Source organism: Spodoptera frugiperda, chromosome 7 (assembly GCF_023101765.2).
Source record: "Spodoptera frugiperda isolate SF20-4 chromosome 7, AGI-APGP_CSIRO_Sfru_2.0, whole genome shotgun sequence".
Lineage (NCBI taxonomy): Eukaryota > Metazoa > Arthropoda > Insecta > Lepidoptera > Noctuidae > Spodoptera > Spodoptera frugiperda.
This window is the reverse complement of record NC_064218.1, coordinates 6,250,714-6,275,777: the sequence shown is the minus strand read 5'-3', so window position 1 is coordinate 6,275,777 and position 25,064 is coordinate 6,250,714. Positions and strand designations below refer to the sequence as shown.

At 33.5% G+C, this 25,064-nt stretch overlaps 1 protein-coding gene across 4 annotated transcripts in view; it reads right to left on the bottom strand.

Annotated features, from left to right (window-relative positions):
- LOC118265907 (ADAMTS-like protein 4) overlaps positions 1–25,064 on the bottom strand; it is a 136,565-nt gene that overhangs the window by 93,244 nt on the left and 18,257 nt on the right. For all 4 annotated transcript variants that reach the window (XM_050694626.1, XM_050694625.1, XM_050694628.1 and 1 more), the window contains exon 2: positions 22,592–22,866. In XM_050694626.1, coding sequence (XP_050550583.1) covers positions 22,592–22,632 — 41 coding nt within the window. In that variant the 5' untranslated portion in view covers positions 22,633–22,866. The remainder of the gene's footprint in view (positions 1–22,591; positions 22,867–25,064) is intronic.

Sequence of the window (25,064 nt, the reverse complement as noted above, 5' to 3'; positions counted from 1 at the left end):
CGAAAACTATTTATTTCTCACTTAGAAGTCAAGTCGTGAGTCATCGCACAAATAGCCGACAAGAGAACTTAGCACATCATCAATCATTATTATTTGCTAACAAGATTACCGTTTACTACTGCTATTACCAAATACACGTAACATTTTGAACGTTGTGCAATATGCGACTAAACTGTCGGACTGCGATCAATCTTTGCGTTTTGTCTTACTGTAGGTAATCTGTCTTTACATTGTAATTCAGAAGTAGACTGGATACACTAAGATTTGTATACACGGCTAGATAAATGAAGCTATACATAACTAGTTTATCATGGTCTTGCTTTGTATGATCTTTCTGCAGTTTCAAAGGTCAGTTTATACTGGTGTTGTATTGCTTGATGTGTATCCTTGTGTAGCACGTGTCTCTTGTTTTTGAATTGAAGTACATTTGAGTACAGATTCGAGATCGATGGCTACGTAAAGTACACTGTCACGATGTTTGTTTGTAAAGAGTTTTATGTGTGTAACTGATGTGTTGTTGACACCTACATTCTGTCGAGTTTAGGTCAGTCATTTGTTTAATTCTATTGAAGGACTAACATAAAATGGGTAGGTTTTTGGAGCAGCTTTATGATCTTCACAGTTTAATTTACTTCGGGTAATTTTGATACCAGCATAATCAAAATTGGAGCTGCGGAGTGCCTAGCGGGTTTACCAAGGCTCCGACTCGAAAAGCATAATTAGGCTCTGGGCGGTTTTTAGTCAGTAATCAAAATGATTGATTTGACAATGAAATATACAAGTCTAGATAAGCAATGACGTGATTTGCCCACTCAAAGAAAATCAAAATCAAAATTATTGATTTGACAATGAATACCTAAATATAAGCATATTAGAAATAAATCACATTTCAAACACCTCTGCCAGTCTAGTTTAGCATTTACGTGAAAAATATAGCATACGAAAAATCTGCTGTTCAAAATAAGTAGATCTTAACTACTGAAATGAATGAACATATTCATAAACTCCATCCACGGGTATTAACTTTAGTGTTATTTGACATGCTACAAAATCAAACAAAAGAACATTCAAACATCATCATGTGCTCAACTAATCGTTTGAGCTCAGAATCTATAGTAATTGACATACCTGTATTACTTGTGGACCTAACTTTAACCTACATGTATTGTATGACTGACGATTCCCACACGAAGTGATTATTCAGACTCATAAAGCCACAAGCGCTTATAATTGTAGCAGTATTAGCCGACCATTACCATTGCTTGTTAATCTTTGTGGACCCAATTTGTAAAAAACTATCTCGAAAATACCTTTTGAATCACAATATCTATACTAGGTCCGAAGGATACTTTAAAAAAGTCGTAAGATTGTTAACTCGTACCCATTATTAAACCACTTTTTATTGGTGTCAATTAAAAACGGTAAAAAGAAAGAAATCCACATCCACACTCCATTTCTGTGAATGCCCTGATAAATTAACCACGGTGTGATATAACCACAGCAAATCATCAACGAGCCGCTCGGCGCTCTGTGATTCCCTTTCGACATTCACAACTCACAGCTATAATTTACTTTACAAATTACTGGACTGCAATACTTCAAATAACTCGCACCACTGGCCAAAAATTACACGGACTGCAACTTTAATTATACCACGGACCAAAAATCCCAATCAGGATGTGCCATGAATGACACGCGTCCCATATTTGTGGCCGATGATCCGAATCGTCGCGCCCGTCAGCCGAGTTGCGACACTGAACAAAGGGACACTGTCTCTTTGTCGTTTCAGAACCTACTAGCTCTGTGGACGAAATCCAATTCGGTTGAATTTGAAATATTAGAATTTGGAGCTTGATATCTGTTTTTCTCTGCAAGCGGCCTGACTGTTGTTACAAATGGGTGTTGAATATTTGGAGCAAAATGGAAAACGATACCATAAAACTTTAATTGTTACCGAGCTAATAGGTTAAATGCTTAAAATGGTTTCCAATGGCTTTGTGTAAATGTATAGAAACACTAAATTTAAATAAATTCATAAATAAGCGAAAAGCATGTTACAGTTTACTTGTCAGCAACACAGTTAAGATAACAGAACTAGAGATGGGAAACCGTTTATCAGCTGTTTGTATTCTTGTGTAATGTGTAACCGTTAACTCGGAGACTGGAGATGGAAATTAATGGAATATCTTGATGCATGTAGGTGCTTGCAGGCATATTCATGTTGGTATAAATAATTGTGACGTGCAAGATCCTGATCCTAGAAATAACTGTTATGGTAATGATGTAAAAACTAACGAGTAGACTGTTGAATCTTTTTCTTTGAAGGAAAAACAAAGCTTGTGAGCTTTTCCAATTTACTTTAAAGCCGTTTTTATGATCGGGAATGAGAGCGCAATAACGTTTTATAGCGTCTTAAAATCAAAACTCACATTATTGTTTTCGAAGTGCCGGATGCTAATTATAATGAAATTACTGAAGACGAATATGACGAAATGTGTTAGGAAAACGAATTTAATGACATCACTGACGTAAGTAACAATTTGCACGTAGACGAATAAATAAATAAGACAAGATCAAGAACCAATGAATTCGTGATTGATTCAAGTCAAAATGTGGGTCAATATCTCGATTTGCGTCCAAATGCTACAACCTTGGTCCCAAACAGAGCCATTAACGCGTTTAATTTGATCTTTAAAGCCCATTAAAGTACCATTTTAAGAGAAAACGGTAGATTTACAACGATCATTGTAACAAGATAGATTTGTTAGAAGAAATAGATTCGTCAGATATAATTTGTATCTACAGGAATATTGCTCGTTAAAAACAATTGACTTTGATATAAATGACTTTGGTGCTTACTGATGTAGATTTTACATTTAGGTACATAAAAATAAAAGTGTATAGAAGTGTTTAGGAGCTTAAGTTGGCAAGGAAAAAGGCAACAAAGTGAACACCTTTTGGATTGAAAAGGGCATCTTTAGATATGCACCTACTTAATCCTTAATAGAAGAACGATATTTATCTAAGAAGTATTGGTTCAATTTGACATATTTGATAAAGCGTAATTGTAAATATTCCGCAATTCATTAAGATATCAAGAAAATGACATATATTAATTAATGGTGGTTTTCATCGACATAAATCAAGATCACTTTTCCAATGTCATTGACTTTTACATAAGCAATTAAATCTCCTTGTTTAACTAATTCTATTATTTAAAGAACTACTGAACACGTCTTTGGAATAACATCACTTATAAATAAGAAGCCGTATGATTCACGCTAGTCCAAATCCCTTGGCAAAAATTTTGTCCGTTGACAGTTACATGCAAATAAAAGTCGGACGGTTTCATGTCAAGAACAGTACATAGCTTTGTATGTAATTTAACAACTGTACAAATATTTATGTAAGAAGTGAATTGTTCTGAGCTAACGGCTATTTATTAGTAGCCGTCATTCCATTTTCACGGCTATTAGACCTGTCGGTCAGGCTATCTGAAGTGACGTGGTTATGTAGTTCAGTGCATGTTTCACTTGCTTTTTGGGATATTTTTTCATTATTATCCCGTGTTAGTTAATGTTATGTTGGTTCTGTCACGTTTTAGTGAATAATTTTACACAGAAACATTACACACACACAGCAATAAATATCAAACTGCTTATTTAATGAATACATTTTGGCAGACATACATTGTATCCAGAAAGGTCTAGAAAAAAATAGTTTTTTTTTTCTTTCAAAACTTCATGTCGTGACAGCATGGTCTTAATCGAAAATCTAAACATTTGCAGTTCACGAATTTTCATCATCGTGCCCCAAAATTAACAAAATAAGCGAGCATTTCGAATGAATTAAGTAAATAAAACTAAACGCATGACTTGAAACGCGTACACTTCATAGTAAGAATGTCCTTCATTCTTCTAGGAATGTTATTCCATTGTTTAATTAAACCGTTACTGTAAATATGACATCCGACCGTCGTGTTGTGTGGCCAGTCTGTAATCGTGTCTAATATTGCCAGAATTATAATTACAAGTTGACAAATTGGTGCTAACTCCGTTCAACTGAGTAATGGTTCCTGTCTATGAGTCCCACGGACGTATACACATATCTTTGTGAACATGCAACGTCTTAATATGATTTTACGACCTTCCTGCGATGGTGGAACTGAAACTGGAATCTCTGGAGTTATTATTGTGCTGTATAAACATAATCTGTTGATAGGAGTATTAAAATTATTAGCTTGAAGTCGTTGTGTAGGGAGTTTTATTTAGAAAAGAAGCGATCGAAGATCGATTTGATAAAAAAAAGTTTTTCACTCTTGTAATATTATAGATAGTTTTTGTAAAAAGGTAAAGATGCAGATGGGTATATTTCAAACTCCTTTAATTAAATTATTTTTTACCATTTTGGAACTTGGTTATTTAAAAAAAATCAGCAGAATTTGGAAGTTAATTCAAAACACCATATCTTTCGACAGATTTAGATTTCGGTGTAAATGTAAAATCTCATTATGTATAAGCCCAAAGCGTCAAAAGTAAATAAATTATACCTTTATACAACCGACATCTACATCAACAGCTGACCGAATAATAGCCAAAACAATTTCTCAAAGAAACGTAACACCAAATTAAATATTTCGTGTTTCACTCCATTTCACATAAAAATGACCATTCGTGTTAAAATATTGATTCCCATAATGGTCCCCTTTTATGTGTAAAAATGTGTTTACACGTAAGGTCCTAAGTGCAGTGGCACGTGTACTGTTTATCAATAATATTATAAGAATGCTTATGTTACGTTGAAAGCTTTACTTGTATTTTAAGGTATTTGGCGCCGAACAACAACGGGTATTGTATGTTTAAAATACACTTGGGAGCAAAGAAACGGAGCCACTAGCGTAATTTACTTTTCATATATTGATAAAAGTTTTCTTATGCAAAGTATTTTATTAATTGGTAACGTATGTTGTGTGCAAAGCAATTTAATTACCTTGAAAATGAGAGCATCTTGTTATAAAACGAATATATTTTTCAAAGTACTTTGAAATAAAAATACTCTAGTTAGTCTTGTACTTCTTGTACTCTAGTCTCCGTTATTTTTTGCTCCTAAGTGTAGAAATTAATTATTATGAGTAAAATTTGATCGTCGAGGTGTAAAATGTTATAGATTTAGTTTATCGGCTTTTAAGTATAAGTTTTCATACTTACGCATGTGCAAACGAGGCTCTAAAGTCTAAACGATGCTTCCTTTACACTGCTATTAGTAGTTAATACTACCTAGTAACCTTATTCTAGATTTACTAGACTACATGTAGATCTTGTTTTAAGTAACACTCATATTTCAAACTAGCACTTTCACCTCGTTTCTGTTTATGCTCTATTCCTTAATACTGCAGTGTAAAGTTTAGGAAAGTACCTACTTCAAGATAATTATTATGTAGGTATAGACAGACAGAATTTTTCGATATTATTAGTGATTAGAGCATTAAAAAATGTTTATCATTATTACACTTGGGAGCCAATTTATTTCTTGATACAAGTATTTTCTTTATTGACAACGTATGTCGTACAAAAGACAAGACTCTTAAAAAAGAGAACATATTGTGGTAAAACAAATATTTTATTTTAATGTCAATAAAAAAAAAAAGCCGCTGGCTCCGTTTCTTTGCTCCCGAGTGTATATTAGTATCTTTAGATTCTTCCAGTAACTTAACAAATCAAGTTTTATACGATTATCTACTAAACACCTTTATAACCATCCCAATAATTCTATCTCCACAAATCTCCTTAAACAGACAGAGAAAGCATGAGTAAACCATTGCCTATTATTCCCACTTTCCTTTGACCCTTACCTTTTTCTGTGACGTATTCAAGACATTCGTCCGTATGTTCGGACATAATCGTGAGAACGAGTGGATAGTTGCCAACTCGCCTGTCGCACTAGTGTGAGCTACTGGTGGCCAGTACTGGCATTCAAGTGCCAAGTGCCAAGAGTTCACAACTGACTGACGCTTGTTTACAAGATACAGTGTCAAGTGTACGGCACTTTGGGTTGTATTTCAAGTGTGGACACTTTGAAGCTATTTTCTAGTTGTTGTTCATGAGCTGACGAAGTTTGAGACCTACGTGGTAGTTGTTCCATTTGCAGTTTTAATGGAACTGCGGAACTTGGGCATTTCTAAATGAGTAAAAAACAGTAGCAGTGCGACAATCGCCGCTTCGTAAGTCGCGGAATGCTGCTCATGAATATGAGCCTCTAGCATGGCTTGAACCTAGTCGAGTTCCTCGTCAAACAGTTACGTGAGTAAGCCGATAACATAATAATTAATTAATTAAAAAAACATTTTACTACAGTTTTCTGAACAAGCTAATCACATTGAAAAAAAGAATGAGACAGGTTTTCTAATACGAACTAATTACATGTCTATAAATAAAATAATTATACTATAAATGTAAAATATTAAGTTATAATAAAGCTCTTAACAGGACATTTTATACGCATGTAATTAGTTTAAAACATAAGTAACAACATAATTAACACAAACATTAAACATAATTAAAACGTAGATAACTAAAACCTCCAAGTACAAATTGCCAGTAATAAAATAAATTCAAAAATGGAATGTATTTGAAATAATGAGTTCTGTAAATTTTTCTAAGCCGGTTGGCTGCCATTGATTTTAATGGCAACTAGTTTTGCATTTATAATCCTCTTACATCCTCGTTCATAGGCTATTTTAATACAAATTATGAGCTGAATGTATTCGCAACGATCTTGTACTTGAACTTGCTTTTCAATTTGCTATAATTTCATATAAATGAGGCAGTACAAAGTTAATTGCGAGTTACTATGCCGCGGTAATGTAAGTAGGTACGAACCTACTTATTGAATTTGTATTTTGCATCTGTGGTTATTAATTACGTTCCGTTTAATGCTAAGTTTGGTTTAATGTTTATTAGTTTTTAATATTTTGCTATATACATTTATTTTAGATTTGATTTGATTTATGTACATTATGTAAATAGAATATAAGCGCAGTTTTTCTATGTAAGTAATAAATTAAATTGAGTTCTGCCACTTTGGTTATTTATGAGGGATTAAGCTTTGTCTATAAATAAAACTATACTTTTAAAACGGTATAGCGATAGATTTATAATTTTAAAAGTAGATAGGTAAATATTATTGCAGAGAGCTTTTATTATAAGTACCTAATAAGCTAAAACTTGACGTCACAAATCAAAAAAATCGTGAGTCATAATCACTTCGAGTTTTTTGCCAACTTCTACGTATAAAATAAATTATGCTAATAGACAAATAATACAAATTACCAATGTTTATTTTCCAAACGAATTTACTTTATTACACTTTAAACACCGCAACGCTCACTATAAATGAATCGTATAAAAACTTAACTACAGTATTATTCCAGTACGCATAAAAGTGTCAAAGAAATCGAATAAAAAATCTCACTGAGAAAATATTGAGTCATACACTATAATAGATAGGTATGGAGACGACGGATATTATTTTTAAAATTCTTTTTTTTTCCGTTGACATCGAGGCAAAGGCGATCTTGTGAAAGTCGTTGAACCACTACGCGGGCATGTCAATATGACATGTCAACGTCCCCATTGATTTATTTGCCATATTCCAATTTTTGGCGCCAGATATTAACATTTCACGCAGATTTATCTTTTTAAATAATTACATTAATATTAAAAACGCTCGACACAATAACACTCAAGTTGTAAATGTCTAGATTTATGCTAAAAAATCATGATAAACAAATATTATGCTAGAATTTAACGCTGCTATAATTGCTTTCGTATAATATTCGCATAAAGTGTAACACAGATTTTGCAAATTATCATATTATTATGTTTTTAATAATTGTAAATTCTGTCTTGGTATAAAATGTCAATGAAAGTATAAATCTATGAATATATGAATAGTAAATAGCACCAAGCCTTTGAAAATTATGTCTAGACCATGTTTAGTCCGATTTTGATTACCTACTTACTTTTATGCATCCTACACTCGTAAATGAAATTTTGAGTAAGTACTCTGTAACCGTGTCGGTGTCTCTCTCCCTGTCATGTAGGTCTGTCACCAGACTATCTCGCTTGATCCATGATAGTAAGACAGTTAAAATTTTCAAAATGATGCATTTTTGTTCCCTCTATATTAGAAAACACTAAAAATATTGACGAAGGTCTTAATACAATAACCACGATATTTATAAAGTGTTTGCCCTTTATGATCAGCTTTTTCTTTATTTTAACAAAATTTTACCAAATTCTGCCCATGAGTAGTAGGTAGTCAAAACATCGAACAATAGATAACAAAAAACACTTATCTCCATGGATTAGCGAAAATGTGTTTCGCTAATGGATTTCCGACGATAAAAACTTTATCTTGACGTAAAACTTAAATGTAGCAATTTGACGCGTTTTGTCACCACATCGCATTTTGCGCAAATATGCGCCTCAGGCTTTCATGTCTGCAAATTAAAGTACAACAGCCTGTATGTAATACACTTTCAACTTTATCATCGTTTTACAATAGAATTGAAAATCTATTGAAGAATGTTTAGGGTAGTTTGATATACTGGTGTCTACATATTATTATGTGCCTATATCAGTCCGCGTCTTCAATAATAGGTTGCGTTGCCGACGCGTGAGGCCAAGAGTAACTCAATAACTAAAATTTGCATGGCAATAAGGAAGCGTGGGGTGAATCTGATCTGTATTATATTATGTATATCAAATGTTTGTGCTCGAAATAAATTAGCCGACGGGCCCAATGAGCCGTGCGAATATAGCGTCTAGATTGGTCTTATTGCGTTTGTGATGCTCGTTGCTACGAGCCAACAAATTACATTTAACTAATGTGATGGAAATCAAACGAGACGTAGTTCCTTTTGTTTGTTTTTTAATAGTAGATATACTTGCCTATATAGCTTTTTAATAGTTGTGATTGTGTTTGTGATGTGTATCGATCTAGACTCCGGGCGATTGAAGGTTTCGCTTTTGGCAGTTTTCTTCTAAGAACAAACCATCAAACATAAGCATAAAGTTTAATATTCTATGATTGTCAATAATCAATCTAGATGAGTCTTCTGTTGAATGAAGAACTCTCTATTTTGAGGGACTTTACCATAGTTGCCACGCTTGGCAAGTGGTTTAGGGACTGCAGATAGGTCACAATGGGTTCAGACTTTAGACTTAGACTAAATGTTCCATTGTAGAACCTAGCACAAATGTAATGGAAAGTAATCGTATAAAACATATAAGCCTCGACGTAATCAGGGTACATACATAGAAAAAAACTTACCGACAGAATTGAAAACCTCCTCCTTTTCGGGAAGTCGGATGAAAAAGAAATAGCCAATCGAAGAAAGTAAGAAATCAATCAGCGTATTGCGTGTATCAATCCAAGCACTAACATATTACAATTCATTTGCAATAATATGTAAAGAGAACCTGTTTCTTTCATTATCTTTATAATAACTAGCAAAGGTATGCAGAAATCTAGAGACACGCATCATTTATAATTCGCAGGAAATCGTAAAATCAGACTGTTGTGATTAGTTGCCAACAACATTTTTTTTTTCATAATAACTTATTTAAAAAACCTGCACCCGCACTTAATATGAAAATATTCAAATGTTTAAAGTCGTCCTCGTTTAGCATAATTAGTTAGGAATCGGCTGTTTTGATTTAAATTTCTCGTGTTATAAGTAATTAAAAATGTGACATATACCTATTAGAAAATCAGATTTATGTAAGTTAAATGCCAATAAATTGTCAATGGCTTCATTATTAATATCCTTGCTGCCAGATTAAGAGATTAATTTGACATGACTATGTAATAAAGTAAATAATTCCACGGTTGTTTATTGTAGCTGGTTTTGTCAACTGCCGAACGTTTGGCAGTTGATTATAAGCAGTATTAACATCATAACAAATCTTCTTTTAATTAAAAAAAGGCTTAATTTTACATAATATAGGAATTTAGCATAAATGTGGGCGAAAAAAATAATCGTCTTTGGAATTGCTCAATTGAGTTTTAAGCCTGTCTAAGTTAAATACTTTTTTGTTTTGTTGACTGATGACGAGGGGAAACCTACAAAAGACGCCTAGCTTTTTGGGTAGAAAGACTAGGGAATGTGTGATATTTCATCACTAAAACCACCAGGTGGCCACCTTCAGCACTGATATCATCGGTGCTGAAGGTATAAGGCACGGAGTCCTTTAATAGATCTGCTCCGGAGCCCCCATGGTACATTTTCTGTTTCGGCACATCTCTAGGGAGATGTCCCTGTGCAAGTTGCACGGCAGCATGTGTCCACTGTGCGACTGTCTTCTCTAAGGCCGCTGAATGGACACCTAGAGTCTATGCACCCGTGGCCCCAAAGATCCGCGAAGTTTAGTGCCAACTTAACTAAGTAAAAAGAAAATTGCAAGTCCTACTCGCACACGTAAGATTACACACGATCTTCTATAAATATAACATTTTTATTTGTGCATCCATGAAGCTAACTCAGTCAATTGCGAACTATGATCCTTAACTTACTTCTTCAGATACCATCACATTAAATTCTGATCTTACGAATCGGCTGGTTGATATCTACATCGTATTAAAATGTTCAATTTAACCTTCCTTCTCTCCTCTTGTAACTCGACCACCATATAAAAGAACCACCCAATCAAATCAACATAAACTTTAAACTTACCGACAGAGATCTATTTCTATCGTGTCTATTTTAAACACTGATATATTTATCTTATCTTCTAAGACTAGACGTTTAACTTTATCTATGAATAAACGGACCACCCACTGTGATGGGCAAATTATTCGCAAAATACACCTTATTGTTATAACAATAGATAGTTTTATTGTTACAACTCAATTTATTATTGTATACAGCCAGCACAAGCTTAGATAAAGTTATGTTTCTAATGTTTAAGAGTCCACTTAAAGTTTAAAATACAATGTTGTTTTTATTAAGCGGTGACTCACTGTTTTTCAGCTGTTGACTCCTGTGTTTCGCCAGTTATCATAATTTTGGAGACCAAGAATTTCAATCAATGAGAATCGTTCCTAAATTGGCTAGTTTTGAAGACTAAGGATTTCCACCATATTATTGGGACAAAAATCAGCATCAGTAATACAAAAATGGCTAGTTTTGTATCTTTCAAATTGCTGACCTGAAAATTATTGGGAGAAACCTAAGTCCAGCTATCAATTGTACTATATTATGTATGAACTTGCGAGTGAAGTAGAAAACTTCTTAAGTATAATGATGACGACATACTGTAAATCGTATACCGTAAAAGTATATATAGTACTTTATATTCTAATAAAGTTATGCTAAGATGTATTAAGCCCCTATAAAACGTGTTCACGCAAATCTTAGTCCATCATTCATAAGTTACGTTATACGTGTCAAGTAAGACAATACATAGGTCATAATTAAAGAAAATGTGGAAAATTAAACGGTTGACCTCATCATATTATCTTGTCATTAAGATTACCTAATGATGTAATGTGTTGAGTTGGTCATTATTAGGTAAGTACTGTTTAATTGCAAAACTTTTATGAGTCGTAAATTATGTAGCTTTGATCTAGTGATTTATGCGAGTATGTTAGGGTACTCAACATATGTATGTACGTTTGTTATCTTCTCAATGCTTTCTGTGGATGTCGTAAGTTCCTTAGTTGCTTAAGCGACTTCATATTTGTCAAAACCGAACGGTAACTGAATTGAATCAACTAAAAATCACGGTTTACTCACGTATTAATTTATTAATGAAGAAAAGCTCTTTGAATCTTTGAAACTGCAATCTCCAACTCGCTCGCCATACGTGGTGATTTTGATTGATTGATTGGTGATTGCTTATTTGCTATCGTAGGGCACCGGTGACCTACGTGGCAGTTAACATGTTATGCAAATGGTCTTATGTAGAGCAAACCCATAGTCTAACAGTTGACTGTCACGGACTATCGATGTGGTAGTTGAAACAACCCTTAAGAGACCCAGAGGACCATTGCCGTAACAAAGCTAATGTTCTTATGTAGAGCAAGCCTATAGTCTACTCGTAGTTGACTGTCACGTATGTGTGGCTGATGAAACCTCCCTTAATTTTTTCTAATGGATAATTGTCGTAACGAATCAGTCAAATTAGCAAAAGTGTCACTTCACTCACAGAAAAAAAATGGCCACCATACAAGGACATTATTTTTTAACAGCTACACAGGTGAACTTGACAAATAGAGAATAAATAATAAAAATAATTACCCAACCTGTAACGGCAATAAAACATTATATTTGGGCAATAAATCAACAGAATTAAGTGCCGTAAATATTTTATTAATTAGTGATTTATTCACTTTTAACTTTGTATGAAAACTTGCGTAACTCGTTTTTTTACGATTGTTACAAAATGATTTTATTAATCTTCTTATAAAACTTCTGTTTAATTTAATCAGAAAAAGGCTTTAAAATTGAGATTTATTGCCTTGTGGGTCAATAATATCTGTAGTTTCTTGGAATCTGAAAGTTGGTGTTAACCCCATCTATTAATTAGATCTTGGCTATTTCGGTTCGCTCTTATGACTAGTTAGTTTAAGGGACATTTTTGCAAGTTACGTATTGAGTATTTTTTCACAATTAGACTGCCAGGTAAATTAGAGAACCGACCTCTAACTTTAATTGAATAATGAAACACTGAAATGTCTGCTTATTTCACTACTGAATTAGGTACCTTGCCAAATTGGGTCATTCAAAGTCAAATCATTTATTCCAATTAAACCATAAATAATAATAGTCTTGTCAGTCTTTCCGCCAGTGAAGCTAGATGTACTCAAGTATTCAAGTATTTTCTGCATCCATAATGTACACAGGTGTTTAAAAATAAAGTATTTAGTCACAATTATGGATTTGAGTTTGTGACGTTTTATTTCAACCTCTTTGGTGACAGTGGCGCCAACCCGAACTTATATAGGCGGTAGATACTTGGTCCAAAGTGTAGCTTCGAATGGAGAAGAACGAGCAAGAACTCCATTATGTTTGTCGTGTTTGTTATTGTTTAGACAAGGTTTATAAGATAGAAAATCTCGGCACATTTACCGGGATTATTAAAAAATAATACCTGGACAATGGATAATGGTTTTAGATTCATAATAAAAAGAAAACCTACTTATACTCTGATAAACTGATTACAAGTTAAACGGTAAGTATATTTTAACAGTTGCTTGATCTTTATTATCAACTATTTCTACTGTAACAGTTACAGATCCAAATACAATAGATTCCGAACTTAACCTTTGCCTCTAAGATTCCAGTTGGAACGAAAATTTATGCTGAAATTATGTAACTGTACGCAAATGTTCCTTAACACGGCAATACAATAATATAAGTATTGTTAGCAGTTAACTGCCACGGTCTTGTATTTACGTGGTTTCAAGTAGCATTGGTATTTTAATGTCAGAAAGAGTTTATATTGTTTAATATTTATGTGAGTAGTAGTAGTATTTTAAACTACTAAACTACTACTGTAGTTTTGCATTCGAATCAAGATTTTCTTACAAAATCTACTACTTTTTAATAACTTAACTGATGCAAGTTAAAGTCAAGATATAAGATACTGACTCGCAGTTTTTCACCCACTCTACTCGACTCCTTTTGACCATAGCGTTGTAGCCTATAACCTTCCTCGATAAATTAATTATCAAACACAAAAATATTTTTTTAATACGGTCCAGTAGTTTCGATGATTAGCGCGTTTAAATAAATAAACTTTTCAACTTTATATAATTATTAAATATTAAGTATAGATATCAAAATCTATTTCGTCAATGACATAATAAGTAATAGCTTACAGAAAAAAGTAGCTTTCTCAAAACCTGAAAAGATAGAAGAAGATATACATTTTAGTATATATTCTACTGCCTGGCAATCAGGTTTATATTGAAGAAATGCTTTCTCAACAAAAACCTTTGTACTTTCTGCTTTATAAACAGCTCTAGAGTTTACTTAATTAATGCTATTATTTTCTCGGCAACTTTGGACGAGGTTGTACCAAAGATAACCAGTTTAAAATATTTAAATTACAGTATTGTTAATGTAAACTACTTAATAAAACTAAACACATGTATTGTGTAGGCGACATACCTTCCGAATTAATATTTATTTTATTTTAAGTAGTAAAACTAATAAATTACATATATTAAGTAGATACTTTTATATCAACGGCGTTAATAAAAAAAAATTTTTAATTGATTTGGCCGCCATTTTGAATTTGACAACAACAACGTCACGCCTTTTTATCCCCGAAGGGGTAGGCAGAGGTGCACATTACGGCACGTAATGCCACTGTACCTACAATATACACCCACTTTTCACTAGTGTTATAAGTTCCATGTAATAGAGGATGACCCTATTGCCATGATACTGGGCACAATTCCAGACTCCGGGCTACTACTGAAAAAAAAACCGACAAAACCCCAGTAATACTTTGCCCGACTCGGGAATTGAACCCGAGACCCGAGACTTGTACGGCAGTCGCACTTGCAAACACTCGACCAACGAGGCAGTCTGTTTGAATTCGACTTTTTAGTAAAGAATTCCATCTTCGTTTCTCAATATAGAAATTAGTTAGCGTTTGACTGAGATTTTAATTGGAACTAAAAATAACTTTCCGTTGTGTTTGTTCTGTTATGAATGGAACCATTCAACTCGTGCGCAGCGAACAAGTTAACTTGCTTTATCGTAGAGTCATTAATCAGGCTTCACACTTAGGCCTTTAATAATTATAATTAATAATTTTATCACCTATTCAGCCGGTGTCCGTCTATGCTTACCACTTGAGCACATACGTTAATAGTTACCGATACATCATTGATAATGAATAATTTTGTGTTTAACATTATTTTACAATCATTAACGTTATTGATGTTCGGTTAGTACTATTAATTATTTGGGTTTGATAAGTCTATTATAACACGTGTCTGTAAAACAGGTTCTGACTTCGAATTTTGATGAAAAATTTAAAGAATGTTTTGGACATTCCATGAATGAAATTCAAAATTGTGTACTATTCACAATTACTAGACCAGGGAGTCCCAACCTTTTTCTGGTCAAGGACCACTTTTATAACTCTTGTTATCTTAGGGATCACTATTACTATTACTTTTTTCATGTGGTCTCCTTTGATATAAGTTTAATTCGAGCTTTAACCATGATATTTCAATAAATACCAATACACAAAATTACACCTTTCTCCAACGACAGGTATTATTTTTTTCATCTCGCGGACCACAGGTTGAAAACCACTGTACTAGACTAACTAACATTATTACAGTATAAAAAAAAATGCAAATAAAAGTCACTAAAAACAAGAATTTAAATTTAATTATTTAATTTCTAATTTCACACTCATATGCCACCGCCCTTACTTACGCGAACCGATATCAGCTACCATTGACACGTTGTAAACATGGTTATACATCACTGATATTTCTAATTGTCACTAGGAAGACATAAATACGTTGAAGATTTTCGATAACGTTCTAGATTTAAATCAAGTACTAAGAACAAGAAGTCAGGTCTATTTCTTAGTAATAAATCTTTCTAAGTAACCAGTCTTGTTTGAATTCCTGCTTTCAAAGTTGGAAGATATTCTTGGTTCTAATGTTATTATTGTGTAATGTTGGAGGTACCAGGAGAGCAGAAATGAAGAGTAGGTTGGACGACATTCGGACTCGTTATTGGGAAAGTGTGTCTGAATTTGAATCGTCTAGTTTCGAATTGAATATTGATTATTGTTTGAATATAGAATGGAATGGAATATTTTTTGTGTGATAACAATGTATGTGACATAAAACCTAGTATGAGAAGCCTTTACTTACCAGGGGGAATAGTTTAATTGATAATCTATTTCAAAGTGTAGATACCTATAAATGTGATTAGGACAACAAAATCGTTGTCCACTTGTATCACACAATTAGATGAAAACTATTAAAAAAAAACAAATCACAATACAATCTCAATCCGTCTTTACTCACAAAACAAATCATCACTTGAAATAATTACTAACATCAAACGCATCTTTCATAATATATTAAATACAACAAGGGTAAGGGTGCTTTTCCATCAGAGATGTGCTATATAGCTATGCTACGAAGATGTAATAGCTAAATTGTGAAACTATGTCACTATTTTCACTGATACTAAGAGCTATGTAGCTGTGCGAGAAAGATACAGAGCTCGAGTATGCGATGTTTCTACTATCAAAACATCGCATACTCGAGCCAATATATGGAAAGCCATTCATAGCACACATCGATAGTACGCATCTTTCCATATAAAAAAATATAGCTTAGCTGAGTCCGTTTCCACCAGTGCTAAGCTATGTGTACCAATGAATATAATTGGCAGAAGCTAAACGCATCCAAAGCAACATAGCATAGCACATCTCTGGTGGAAAAACACTCTAACACAGGCCCGTGTACCCGTCAACAATAATTTTATATCAATGAATAGTATTAAGGTAATCTCGAAACTAGTTTAGATATTACAAGCCCAGATATTACAAATAAGCCATTCATTTCGTTTATATTATACCATCCAGATGTAATGTCAACAATACTGGGTTTCTAGTTTATGTCAGACAATTTCTAATATTATTCAAATGGTCTTGTCTCCATGATAGAAATAGAAATAGGTTTTGTTGATCTAATAGTGGTTGCTTCGTCAAACAAAATATTTGATAACAAGTTAACTTTTCGTAACTTTTCGCCCACGGACCGTAAACAACACAATAGTAGCAAATAGTCTAATAGACAGGTTTTCTCTGTAATATCTAGATTCCTACATTCAGGTGCCTGCACCAGTTTCACTTTACGTCTTTAAATCGTGTTTGAATATTATATGGGGTGAGTTTTTTTTTTCTGAACTAACTTTGTCGTGCCATTATTTCGCCAAATTAATTGAAAACATACTTAGCCCCAATGCTGTTGCGCTTTCGACTACTAGATTATTTTTGAAAAAATCCGAAGTTAATAAAACTTAAAAAAAAAAATCCAGAAGTGTATAAACGTATATAGTAGAGGTTTAACCACAGTACACGGTCGATGGTCGCAATTATCTTGACCTCTCTTTTAAATGTGAAACTCCGTGCGTGTATGTTTGTTACTCAATCACGTCAAAACGACTGAAGGGACTAGGATGAAACTTGGAACAAGGGTAGATTATGCTCTGGAATAACACATAAGTACTTTTTATTTCACGGGAACGCGGGCGAGTCACTGGTAATAAATAAAAGATTGCATAAAGATGAGTGAAGATACTATAAACACCTCTACCGATCCGATCGTGAATTAAGTCCCAAGAGTAACATTTTATACGTTTTAAAATAGAAAAGTACTAGTGACCCAAATATTAGGCGTACTTCTCAAATGTGGTTCAAGTTCAACTCCATATGTTCTCTTTGAACGTTATAAAATTAGCAGTGTTTGTACAAGTTGCTTTAGTAACAATGATAGTTTATTTATTTTCGAAGCTGTAACATCAAAGGGGATTGGATTATTTCAGTAACTGTTCTGTGGAAGATTTTCGTTGATTATTTTTATGTAGTGTTAGTATTAGTGTCTGGATGTGAATTTGTTGTTTTATAGTCTTCGTAGTTTGTTTATTATAAATGTTGTTGCAAACTAATTTGTTTTGTTATATCAACTGCCTTGTTAGTAGATTTTAGAAGGGTCACCAGTGTAATAGGGTAGATGACTAATTTTTATTTTAATGTCCGTCTTGTAGATTCGTTTTAAAATATTATTAGACACGTATTTTTTATTTTCTTACCGAAACAAATACTTTCGTCACTTCTAGGTACATTTTATACGTAGAAATTAGGTATTTGCTCTCACTCCTAAACTTTGATTCGTATTATCTTAGTATTGTTATCTTACCTATATGACATAATTTTTAATTTTCATACCCGGTTATCATCTCTATTGTCGGTTTCGACATTTAATACTTAATTAATACCACGGAATCTAGAAATAAACCCTGTGTTACAATGAATACATAACATAAAAGCTGAAAATTGAATGACCAGTGCGAACATCCGTCACTGTTACAGATTCTTAGTAACTAATTCAACCAATACAATTATACCCAACAAAAAAACCCAAAGTATAGCCATTAATCCCATAGCTACAGGAAATGTTAGCAATCAATTACTACTGTACTTTACTGTACACATCAAGCTACACAAAACCAGTTTATCATGACCCCGCTTTGTACGACCTTTCCACACAATCAGAGGTCAGTTTATACTGGGCAGGTCAATGTGTACCTTGTACAAATGCACAATAGACAAGCATTTGTCAAGTATTGTAAAGTGTAAACTGGGAATTCAATTAAATGTACTGAGGTGATCTCATACGGCAACACTGACATGCACGCTCACATCAAGCTATGCATAACTAGTATAAATTGACCTTTGAACGTGTGGATAGACCAAACAAAGCGAGACCATGATATACTGGTTCTTTACGACTTGATGTGTGTAGTTACCTATGTTTTGACTTTACAGTCATTGTTACTTCTAGAGTAAATAAATTGATTTGTGTTTTTTTTTCATGGTAAGTGGAGCTGCAAGAGCAATATATTATGCATTGATGATGTCAACGTGAGTGAGTATGATTAATGGGATCAGTTTATTGTAGAGTAGAATACCTTTTGTCACCAGCTCTACTCTTCCCGCGGGCGTAGTAAGGACTGATTCAGGTCCTACATTTCATAGAAACCGAGCAACAATGCTTTCTAGTAAAAGCACTTTTGCCTTGGCGGGTTGGAAGTCTCGCCCCTATCACATTGTATAGTTTATCTAAGTGAATTACTATTGTTGCTTTACTTTAATTAATTAGTAAGTGGTTTATTTTTCTTTTGATCTCATTGGATTAGATTTAAACATTTTTATAATTTTATTTAATAGCTCTAGTTAAATTAGCAGGATGTGATTCCCTGTAATTGAAGGATCACAAGACCATGTAAATTATTGTAAACTGTATTTTAGCATGTAAGTGTATCCTTTGTTGGGAGTCCAATAAAATAAAATAAAAATAAAAATAAAATAGCGATCTCCTACCTGTTTGCTAAGTGTGGAGATTATGACATATACTTCTAATATAAGGGAGGCACAAAAGCCCCAGTCCAATGGTAACTGTCTTTCATAGGCCATTGAGGCAGAACAAAGAAAAGTTTTAAAAGGACTGCTTACTGCCTTACTCAGAGTCATGTAATGGTTATTTAACGTAGTCCTTAGTAACTGTTTTGGTTGGACAGTTTATAAAAGGACTCCTTTCCGCCGTCCTTAGAGTCACTAAAGAATAGTTTAAGTAATCATTATATATCTCTGAGTACGGCAGTTTTAGTCATTTCTATCTACTAAAGATGTAGTTAGATCATTTCTCTTGCATAATAAGTTTGGTATGAAGAAAAAATGTGAACAGCTATTAGAGTATTGCATTAAAGTTGATGCTGAAAGCTATTAGCACCCACATTAGGTGATCATTAGAGAAAATGTTACTTTGAACATCTTTCAAATGACCGCATCTAAATGGAACGTGAAATTATGTCGAGACGACTGAATTTTCCGAGTTTTTTTTTTCTTTCTTCTTCAAATAAGTTTGTTGGTTGGTATTTAAATTATGTGTCTGCAACTGCATACGGTTTTAGTGTAATAGTGTCATGTTTTTACTTGAAATCTTATTGGTAAGATTTATTCATTGAAGTAACTGGCTGAAAATGTATTTCTATTAGGTACATTTGGGTTAGTGTTGAGGCGTTATGACCTAGTCATTAAACCTACCTATATCTTTTAGCGTTATCATCATCATCAGAAAGTGGACTGTCCACAGCTGGACTGTAAGCCTCACCTACACAAGAGGTTTCAACTCAATTTCCACGTCTGGTAGGCTGGCCGGAATGTCAGTTTAAAAAGTCCCAAGTACCCCCTTCCCAATCTCCGATTCCGCAACAACCCGTAAATTTCTAACTCCCAAAGGGCCGGCAACGGCAAGGTAATACAAGTGCGGTCGGCGGTGAATGCTTACCATCAGGTGATCCGTAGGCTCGTTTATCGGTTTATACCATAAAAAATCTGAGAAACTAAAAATATAGAGTACCTATAGATTAGATAGGTACTACAGAATCATTCACATTCATGAGTTCAATTAAATAAAATTACGCAAAGATTGCAAAGACTGAAAGTCACTTTAATCGCCCTAGAAGAAAGTAGTCCCATTCAATTACCAGGCCAGCAAGGAGACATCGTTATTAAATCGGAAACATAATCTAAAGCCATCATCGGTTAACGAAGTTCCAAATTAACATTCTGGATTAAGCCCACTCAGGTACGAAGCAATAAATAACGCGTTCATTTGACACCCTCTAACATTTCTCTAGTAAGTTAGGAAAGACCGCTCCGGTTGCCGGTGAGGCGGTGACATAGAATTCGCCCGTGCCGGACCGGATCGCCCACCGCACGTACGACCGCACCATTCATAAATATCGACCACGCAATTACGCAATTTAGATTAACACTTAGTAATGGTGTACAGAATTAAAACGCGTTTAATATAGATAAGAAATTGCCCGGGAATGTTTCGGGATGAAGGCTGCGCTTACGCCAATCTAATTTCTATTCTAATGTGAATAAAGCTAATAATTGTATAGCAAGCGGTATCGTAGATTATTGCCACTTGATACTGGTTTCATTTTACCCATTACTGAAGGTATAAACAGCAAATACTATAAATTGTTGTCTTTAGAATTAGATGTTGTTTTTATTATTGCTTTTCGATGTACGGTAATGTTACGTTGGTTGTGAGAAGTTATTTAATGCGATTTCTATGACTGTTTTGCTATTAAAATGTAAATAAATACTTCGAGTTATGAAATGAATACCAAGAATAACCCTAGATTACTTTCTGTTACTAAATATTTAGGTTTAGTTCCTACAATTTCTAGGCATTGATCTCTGCTCTTTTTGCTTGTTCTTCTCTATTCAAAGCTACACTTTGGAATGAACACCTAGTTTCACTGACTGACAGACTATTATTTACTTCAACATGACATGTTGACATTTCAAAACTACATATTTAGGGTCTAATAGGAATAAATGATTTGACTTTGACTTCTGAATCTCGAACACAGTAATTGATCTAGTACCTACCTAAACAGGCACGAAGCAAACTGTTATTTAAAAAGGAAGTACCTACATAACAATGGTATAGTACAAACAAATTACGCACGTACGCACTTTGGAACAGATATACATTTTGATTGATTGATTTTTTCAACACACGCTGTACACGGGGATTCTTGAAAGAAAAACATACAAACACTTTTTGCTTTACTACACATAGCTAACATTCCTTGTCAATATCATCATCATCATGATCAGTAGACGGTGACGGTCCACTGCTGGACTATGAGACTACTTATGAAGACATAAAAGCGTTTGCCAGTTTCCAAGCATGGTAGGTAGCAGTTGGATTGGAGATCGCTGTTTAAATGTTTCAGGTTTATCAGAGATCGCTTTATCATCACGCCTTTAAATTTTAATCACGAACAAAAGTACCTACATCATAAATACGAGTATAATCTTTCAGTAAGCTTTGCGACTTTCATTCTTAAAAATAGTAAATTCTTCCGTCGATCAAGACTTAAAAACCAGCTTTAACAGTCCGCATTTGCAATGACTCAATGACCAAGGAGGTTTTGATTTTCTAAACTTCCTGTTCTATAAAATATTACAAACTTATTAGATTTACTTGATAATGATCTTTAGGACCTCAAGGCATTAAGATCAACCAACATCTTCAAACTCTTCATTAACATTTTTTGTCATACAAAAACGAACAATAGCCTCAGGCAAACCATCGACATGACATTCTATTTACATAAAATAATTAATATTTCGCTATCTTCATTTATAAACGAGCAATTAAACCAGATCAAAATCTCTAAAACATTTGTATAAGAATTACATTAAAACTTATTATGAGCATAAATATTATTTATGACGAGCATAAATTCGGTCATAAGCACTTGAATCATAAAATAAATCATAAAAGACAATAAGCAAAGGCGTTGGTTGTCAGCTTCGCGACTATTCACAATAGTTTCTCGATTTTATCGTGATTTGTACATCATAATTAAGTCTTGATACTTTAATCGCTGATTGGAAATAAAAGAATTTTGATACTTGTCTTCATTATGAAAGTAGCTTTGTCTATTTGTATGTAAGTGCCATTACATTTTACGCTTACTAAGAAGTAAATGAAATAAAGTATGGAGACAGTTTACGGCCTGAGAAAAACTTAATTATAACATGACATCTTTTGTTCCACAAAATTAAAAACTAAACAAATACGCTGAAACTCAATTCTACCTAAGCTGCAGTTAAGATAACTCAATAAACGGCAATAAAACATTGCTTAATGTAAGGATTTATTGATGTAGATACGTTATAAGTGATAAACTTAATTGCACTTGAAGCAGATGTTGTTCAATACTTACATTATCAAAATGTAGAACAGAGAGGGCCCTTGAATCGTCATGGCGGCTCTCGATTCACACACGATCACCGTAACGAAATATCACTTATTCAACGATAGTGTCTATGTATTTATAGTGAAATGGTATCACTGAGTCACTCCACAGGTTTAGCATTAGATTGAAAAATTCCTCTTGATTGAAATTTGATCAACTGTTCACGGGTAGATTGGTTTTATTGAAGTTTCATGTGACGCCGGCCATCGCGTAAGCTGATGAGGCCAGGGCGCGCCAAAGACCTGCAAAGAAACAAAAATTCTATTAGGATTTAAGTATCTAACACTAAAATGAGCCTTCTTCCAGCATCGTAAAGTACAATCTATGGAACAAGACGTTCCGATTTTTTTTATATTGTAGTTAAGTTCTTACATAGTACTGGGTAGTTTTAGCGTAGTTTTTCTGTTTGAAACATATTTAGCAATATTATAAATGTGTCTGAATCTATCTCCTATTACATAAAACTGGCTAAACGTGGGTGTCACAATTAATATGTGCCCTCTGCATACCTCTTTCGACTATAATGGGTGTGGAGTATAAGTTTAATGTAAACAAAATAACGTGAATTTATATAAAATGTTTGTTGACACCGACCACGGGTCGCGTGGCGCCACAGAACAGATTAGCATTATAACTGCCAAATATGGTAAATGGTAAATGTTAGGCCGAGTGTTTGTGATAAAGTGGACTGGCTATATCCGACTTCTATTGCCCTTAATACATGGGCTTTTTACGCCTACTAACGCAAATCAAGGTTAGTGTCAAACAACTATTCCTTGAGCTTCACTTAGTGTTACAACTTTGAATAAAATGTCTTAGATTTTAAGTGCTGGGAAAGTGTCGATAGAATAGTTATCGAGAAATTATTAAAATTAGGTTTGTATTTGAGAGATTTTATAAACTAGGTTAGATTATTATTAATAAAAGAGCCATTTATATTTATTTCATTGTGATCATTTAAATAAAAAATCAATACGACGTACAAATCCTACACAAAATCTCGGGCGAAAAGCTCGTAGAAAATATCGACAGACCTAACAACGTAATCGAGAGTCGATGTAACTATTTTCTCACAGCCATTCCCGATCAGCTCGTGACTATAATTACATCAAGGATAAGACATGAAATATGTGAGCGTGTTATATCGACTGGGGTTATAAAAATAGACAAAAAAAAATCAACAACATTCAATGATCGATCACTTTCTGACGTAAAATCAATAACTCGGAACTATAAATCGTATTTGATTCCGTTGGAAATTAAATCATAACATTACATTACGTCATTTATCTAACTTCCTAAAGGGGAGAATAGAATTACATGTGTTTTGACTTGTGATAATAAATTTTTATCAGTCTTGTTAGAAGTCTTCTTACTTGTAATATAGAACGAACCAATACTCCTGCTACTGTGAAAAATTTCGAAAGACGGTGGTTATTAGAAAATACACTGTAATTTTTAAGCACGACCTTATGCCTAAAGGGACACTCAAAAAGGGATCTTACCTTTACGAAATAAGAATTCACAATACAATGAAATTATTGGTACTATAGAAATTAGTGTCATATTATTATGGCATAAAATATTTAGTTTTTTTTTTGTTTCAAAGCAACGATTTAACTTGTCAAAATGCATCGGCTTACAGTGACTATCATCTTTTGATACTTCAAGGCTTTGCATTACTCATTAATTAGATATTGCAAAATTAAGAAGATTTTAATTTAATTCCTATCACGTCACTTACAAGTATTAACGTAGTATTTATTTCAAATACTGTATAAGTACGTATTAGGTACTTAAGTTTATTAATAAGCCGTTTATAATTAAGTACACTTAATTTATTGACAAATTTTTATATTAATATCTTCATGAGTCAATACGAGGCTTAAACTACGATTGTTTACTTTAAATCAAGGAAATACTTTAAAAAATACGGCTTGTGTATTTTCTTATTTCGTAAGTAAGTGGGTGGTAACAGGAAAATGTTTTTTAGAGCTAGTGGACTCTTAGTAGAATCTATTTTTGCACTTAACGAAATCTTGTACGTAAACTTAAGTAGGTAGTAAAAAAAACCAATCGTCGCCACAGAGTTCGAAAATCTCATCATTATAGTAGTGACAGACAAAAAGTCTTCTATAAATAGGTAGGCAGTCATCGAAAATTAAAATACCTACAAGTATCAAGTACCAAGAAGTGATTCACAGTACACTGTTATGAGACGTGATCTTATAACAGTACAACTAGCTGTTACACGTAACAGGTGTACCTACTCGTACTACAATAAAAAAATACAATTAACCAATTTTTTACCTATTTCACCTATTTTTTTGTACATAGAGTAAAGTATCAAGTTGAAAAGTCGTATAAAAACTATCGTTGAATGAGGTTATCGTCCAAAAAAGTATCCTACTTATCGATATTTTTGTCACCTCACTACTTT